Source organism: Condylura cristata, unplaced genomic scaffold, assembly GCF_000260355.1.
Source record: "Condylura cristata isolate star-nosed mole 26May11 unplaced genomic scaffold, ConCri1.0 scaffold00041, whole genome shotgun sequence".
Lineage (NCBI taxonomy): Eukaryota > Metazoa > Chordata > Mammalia > Eulipotyphla > Talpidae > Condylura > Condylura cristata.
In genome coordinates this window covers 5,671,778-5,677,449 of record NW_004567142.1, presented here as the reverse complement: position 1 = coordinate 5,677,449, position 5,672 = coordinate 5,671,778, and the positions used below count along the sequence as shown (strand labels likewise).

Genomic DNA, 5,672 nt, shown 5'->3' with positions numbered 1-5,672 from the left:
GCTGCGGCCAGCCCCGAGGTCCCACTAGGATGTCGGACTCCTCCTTCCTCTCCGCGCAGCCCCGCCCTCGCCCTCTCCCCAGCTCCGCCATGGGACGCCCCCCGCCCGCCGCCGCCTGGACCTGGACGCTGCTGCTCTTTCTGCCGACGGAAACCTGGGCAGGTGAGGGCCGGGAGGCGCGGGGGCGCCCGGCCTGGGGCAGGTGGCGAGTTCCGTGGTGCATGGGGTGGCATGCGGGGTAGGTCGGGCGCGCGCGCGGGGGCGGGGGACCCCGGCGGGGCGGGCGGAGGCTTGTGCGGGGCGGGTAGGTGGCCGCGTTATGCTGTCCACCGGCCCCTGCTCGCCGAGCCTGCGGGGCTGCCCGCGGAAGAGCCCCTATGCAGGCCACCGACGCGCTTGGGGGCAGCGCTGGGGAGTGGGCTTCAGTGGGGTCCCGGGGGTGGCGCCAGGATGGGGGTACCTGGGAGGGTGGATGCGCCCGAGAGGAGTCAGGCCGAGAACGTGCTGGGGGGGTCCGCTTGAACCCACAGTGATTTTCCTGGCCGGCGCCAGCCCCTGGAGTGGCATCCAACCCTCACTCTCCTGCAGCAGGACACTGGAGGGCGCAGGGGTCCAAGGTCCTGGAGGGCCAGGAGTGCGAACCCCATTCGCAGCCTTGGCAGACCGCGCTGTTCCAGGGCAACAGGCTGCTTTGCGGGGGTGTCCTCATAGAAGACAACTGGGTCATCACTGCTGCCCACTGCAGAAAGTCGTGAGTGGGGTGGGCCGCGGGGGCAGGGGCTGGTTTGGCATCTGAGGGAGGTCGAGTGGATGGGACAGAGGGCCGTGCACCCCCAGGTCTCAGTGAGGGGCCGGGGGGCTGCCTGGACGCCTGGTCTGAGGCCGGGGGCCTGGACCCCTGCCCGGCCTGAGTGCCCCCGCCGTTACAGGAAGTACACAGTCCGCCTGGGGGAGCACAGCCTGAAGTATAAGGAAGCGTCCGAGCAGGACATGGCGGTGGCCCAGTCCATCCCGCACCCCTGCTACAACCGCAGCAGCGAGGACCACAGCCACGACCTCATGCTCATCCGGCTCCGTGGCCGGGCCACCCTGGGGTCCAAAGTGAAGCCCATCAAGCTGGCAGATCGCTGCGCTGAAGTTGGCCAGAAATGCAACATCTCGGGCTGGGGCACCGTGACCAGCCCCCAAGGTAGCGGGAGGCGGGGGGGCCCCCAAGTCCTCGGCAGAGCTTTGTCCCGGGAGGGGATAAGGAAAGGGAAAGAGATGTGAGGTCGAGAGTCACGGTGGCTCCCGCTGGAAACCTGGGAGAGCAGAATCTTAGCGGGAGGGATGGAAGAGAAAGTCAAGTAGCATCCAGTTCGGACGGGTGGACGGACGCGTGGACGGACGGGTGGTGGATGAGTGCGTGGGGGTGGCTGGTGGTTGGTGGACGGATGGCTGATGAGTGGGTGGGGGGCAGTCCTGCGGACCGCCGTTATGAGGGAGAGTGCCATGTTATGAGACCTTTTGTACAAGATTTCTAAAAACCTCATCAGACCTGGGACATACCAGCACCGCCACAGTTCAAGAAAACAAGCTCCTCAGTCCCTCACTAACTTTCCCCGTGAGCCCAGAGTTGCTGGCCCCAGCTATTTCCTTGCGTCCAGGAAGCCAGGTGTCTCCCCTCAGCCCACGTGCTGAGTTTCCAGCTCCCGCCTCTCTGAGTCCAAAACTCACAGCCAGCATTGAGGTCGTCCTTTGGGGGCTTCAGAGTCCAGGTAGCCCCTCACCCTGCTTCAAAGTGGAAAAATGGGGTTCAGGTCACAGCACAGTGGTGTCTGCCAAGGGGCAGCCGAGCACAGGTCCCTGCCCTTCTGAACCCTTCTTCTAAAGGGCCGGGGGCTACCTGGACACCCGCAGGCTGGAGGGTGAGGCACGACAGCTCGCACCGCCCTGCTCCCCCCACCCTGCTCCTGGTCACAGAGCTCCCCAATAGACTTATGCTCCCTCGGGCCAGGTTGCTTTCTTTATTGTGTCCTTGGGGCTCAGCATGGCGTCCGGCCCACAGCTGGTGCTCACTAACCTGTTGAATGAACGCGTGATGACCGGAGGATGGGCTGCATGCCCTCCTGGAGAGGAGTGGTAGAGGCTGGGCGTGCAGCGTTCCTGGCACATGGAAGTGCCTGGTACAAGCCTCCTGCCCTGGCATCTACCCCTCAGAGGTGCTGAGAAAAACCCACTCTCTCTCCATCGTTAATGCTTATTTGGAAGCATCTGGTACGTCCCCGTGGGAAGCTGCACACCAGGTGGGGGAAGCAAACAAAAAAATATGTAAAGTTAAACGCTATGAGGGGAGACCGTGGAGGATAAATGCCTGGGGAGGGCTGGAGGGATGCTGCACTCATTGGAATGATCAGGGAGGGCTTCTAGGAGGAGGTGACATTTTGAAGAAGTCGGATTTACTGGAGATTGGGGACCTGGTGGTCTGAGAGTGAGGTTCAGATGTGTCCCCAATCCCCCCCATCGCCTGCTTCTTCATTTGAAAATGACTCAGGACAAAAAAAGCAAAAGGTAGGGTACCGGCGACCTCTAGATGGAGAAAGGGGAGCCCTTTTCATGGCTGTTTCATGGGAGAAACTCCCCGTGCTGCCGTGGGTGCACTGAAGCCAGATTAGACTCAGGGAGGAAGGGAAAAGGCTGCTCTTTCTGAGAACGTACCACCTCTTCCCCTCAGATAATTTCCCTGACACCCTCAACTGCGCAGAAATTGAAATCTTTCCCCAGAAGCAGTGCAAGGACGCCTACCCGGGGCAAGTCACAGACGGAATGGTCTGTGCGGGCGACAGCCACGGAGCTGACACATGCCAGGTGAGCGGCTCCCAAGGCCCTCTCCTCCTTTTCTCTCCTGTCGACGTCTAGGGTGATTGGGGGTGACTCCAAGAGTCAGCACCCAGAGGAGGCACCCCCATCTTTATGGAGTAGGACGCAGGCTCAGAAAACTCTCACCCAGAAGCTAAATTGTCATTTCTTTGGGAGCCCTTGTCTGCAAGATGGGGTGCAGGGAGGGGGTGAGAGGAGGTGGCCGTGAAGAAAGAAGGAATGCTGGGGGGGGGAGGTCGGGGTCCCGCATCCTTTCCCTGCTCCAGCTCCTGTGGTCTGCGCTGGCCTACTGGGACCAGGCCACCATCACCGGCTTCCTTTGGGGCAGCTGGGCTTGGGCTCCGCCCCCTTCTCTGACTGGGCTCCGCCCCCTTCTCTGACTTGGCTCCGCCCCCTTCTCTGACTTGGCTCCGCCCCCTTCTCTGACTTGGCTCCGCCCCCTTCTCTGACTGGGCTCCGCCCCCTTCTCTGACTGGGCTCCGCCCCCTTCTCCGCCCCCTTCTCTGACTGGTCCCTTACGAGGTGTCCCAGCCGGCCAGGGGGTGGCGCCCTTGCTCCCAGGCTCCCCCATGGGCTCCCCACCCTGAGATGACAAATCTTGGGATCTGTCACAAACGTGGCATTTTCTCTCTTAAGTGCTTTGTCCTTTTCGGGGGCGCCCCGCCCTCTTGGCTAATGCTAGGTCACCGAGGACAGTTTCCCTGCCTCATCTCCACGGCAGGTATGACATCACTTCCAGTCATGGCCCTGCCACGAAATCCACTCTCTAGGTGGTTCCCTGGAGACAGTGGTCTTGTTCCTCAGACTCCACCAGTGTGTGTGTCCGTCCCCACCACTGATCAGGAACAGAGGCAGCTTCGGTTTTGTTTCCTCTTACCGTCCTCTGTTCTCTTCCTGGATGGAGCTGCCAGACCTGTTTCCCCACTGTCCACAGACTTGCCCACATCTCCCTCCCCTTCACACATGGAGCAGCAAGTCTTCAATCTCAGTTAAATCAGACTTCCTCAAAATGTCACCTCCTCCTAGAAGCCCCCCTATTTTTCCAAAGAAAGGACCACATCTCCAGCTCTGCCTACTCATTTATCCCGCACAATATCCCATTACCACATTAACTCTATGTAGTGTTTTAAATGTTTTTCATTGTCTGTTTCCCTCTCACCATTGCCCCGGGGCCAATATTCTGTCCCCTTGGCTAGACGGGGCCACTCGCTCCACAGAACCAGTACCAGATGCTGGAAAGAAACGAAGGCAAGCAGGTGAAACTGTCCTCTTACTCTCCCCTTCCAGGGTGATTCAGGGGGCCCCCTGGTGTGTAATGGCGTTCTCCAGGGCATCACATCTTGGGGCTCCGACCCCTGCGGGCGCCCCGAGAGACCCGGCGTCTATACCAACATCTGCCGCTACCTGAACTGGATCAAGAAGACCATAGGCAGCCGGGGCTGACCTCTGAGAGATTCCCTCAGTCAAAGGCCCCAGGCTGGCTTCTTCCCTGTCTGCGTTTGCCCCTGGGGGTGGAGGGGTGGGGTTCTGTGTCCCGCGACCCCCGAGGTTTGCTGGGAGGTCTGATGGACAGGACGACCTCCGGCGCCTCGCTGGCCATCATTTATTCCCAGAAGGACTTGGAGGAATGGGTGGGTCATTTCATGGGAAGTAATGTATTTAGGGGTTTTCAAATACCCAGGGGGTGTGAAAGACATTGCACAGGGTTTCTGTTTCATTTTTCGGAGCAGCTAAAGCATCTCAAAGCTTCCATGGGGGTGAGTCCCCTCCCACACACTGCGAGGAACGCAGAGTAGAAAAGCCAGAGCTGTAACAAGGGCTTACACATTCACACGGGACTGTCCACAGAAGCACCACCCAATGCAACGCACGCGACGCTGGCAGCTCCAAGCGCTCGTCTCAAAAGAAGCAGAGACCTTTCTCCCAGCTCCGAGCAGCTGAGCGGAGGGAGCGGCGGGGCTAGGAAGCAGCGAGTCCCAGAGTCCCATCACTGCTGGCGTCTGAACTGAGGGGGGGACGGGAGTTCTCAGAACAAAAACCCCAAGCAAGCCGTCTAGGGCAAGATGCAGGCGCAGGGGTCGTGACTGTAAGGCAATAAAGACGTGACCGCAGGGACGGCTGCGTCCCCTCCGTGTCTGCCCGGGCAGGCTTCCCACGCGCCGCCCTCCTTTCTTGCTGCCCCACACCCCACTGTCCATGGCTCCTCTGCTTCAAGCCTCTGCATCTGCCCAGCGGCTGCTTCCTCGCCTCCCCTGCGCCCCCGTGACAGCCTCTGCACGCCCCCTCCGGCCGCCACCCGCAGCATCCTCCCCGGGGACGGCGCCCGGACCCTCTCGAGAACAGGATGCGGCGGGGCCAGCGCGCTCCCCCCTCTGCCACCTGATAGGCCGCTGAGTGGCCAATGGGTTGCCGGCGTTGCGGTCACGTGGCCGGCCTCGGCCAATCCGGGCGCTTGGCGTCACGTGACCCCCCCGCGGGGAGGGACGCGGCGTTTCTGCTCCAGGGCTGTGGGTGTCGGTCACCCTGTCCGGGGCCTCCGCGAAGCGCCGGGTGCCCGCGGTGCCCGCCCGGAGGGGCTCCTGGGAGGCGGCCGCAGCCTGCCCTCCACGTGGCAACGCTGGTTTTGGGGCGCTTCTAAGCTGGGAACGGGAAGGGCGGAGCGAGGCGGCTCACCCCGCGCGCCGGGGGGACCCTCTCGCCGGCCGAGTCTGGCTTCCCCGAACCAGCACGCGCGCCGCGGGGCGACAGCTGTGGCACCCTCAGACCCGACCCGATCGCGGCTGCGGGTCTTGTCCAGGCGCGCCTTCCGCGCG

The 5,672-nt window shown here is 62.1% G+C and overlaps 1 protein-coding gene across 1 annotated transcript in view; it reads left to right on the top strand.

Moving 5' to 3' along the window:
- Positions 1-5,672, top strand: part of LOC101635631 (transmembrane protease serine 9-like) — a 51,254-nt gene that overhangs the window by 37,350 nt on the left and 8,232 nt on the right. Inside the window, exons 3-5 of the mRNA XM_012733530.1 lie at positions 934-1,189; positions 2,714-2,847; positions 4,147-4,291. Coding sequence (XP_012588984.1) covers positions 934-1,189; positions 2,714-2,847; positions 4,147-4,291 — 535 coding nt within the window. The remainder of the gene's footprint in view (positions 1-933; positions 1,190-2,713; positions 2,848-4,146; positions 4,292-5,672) is intronic.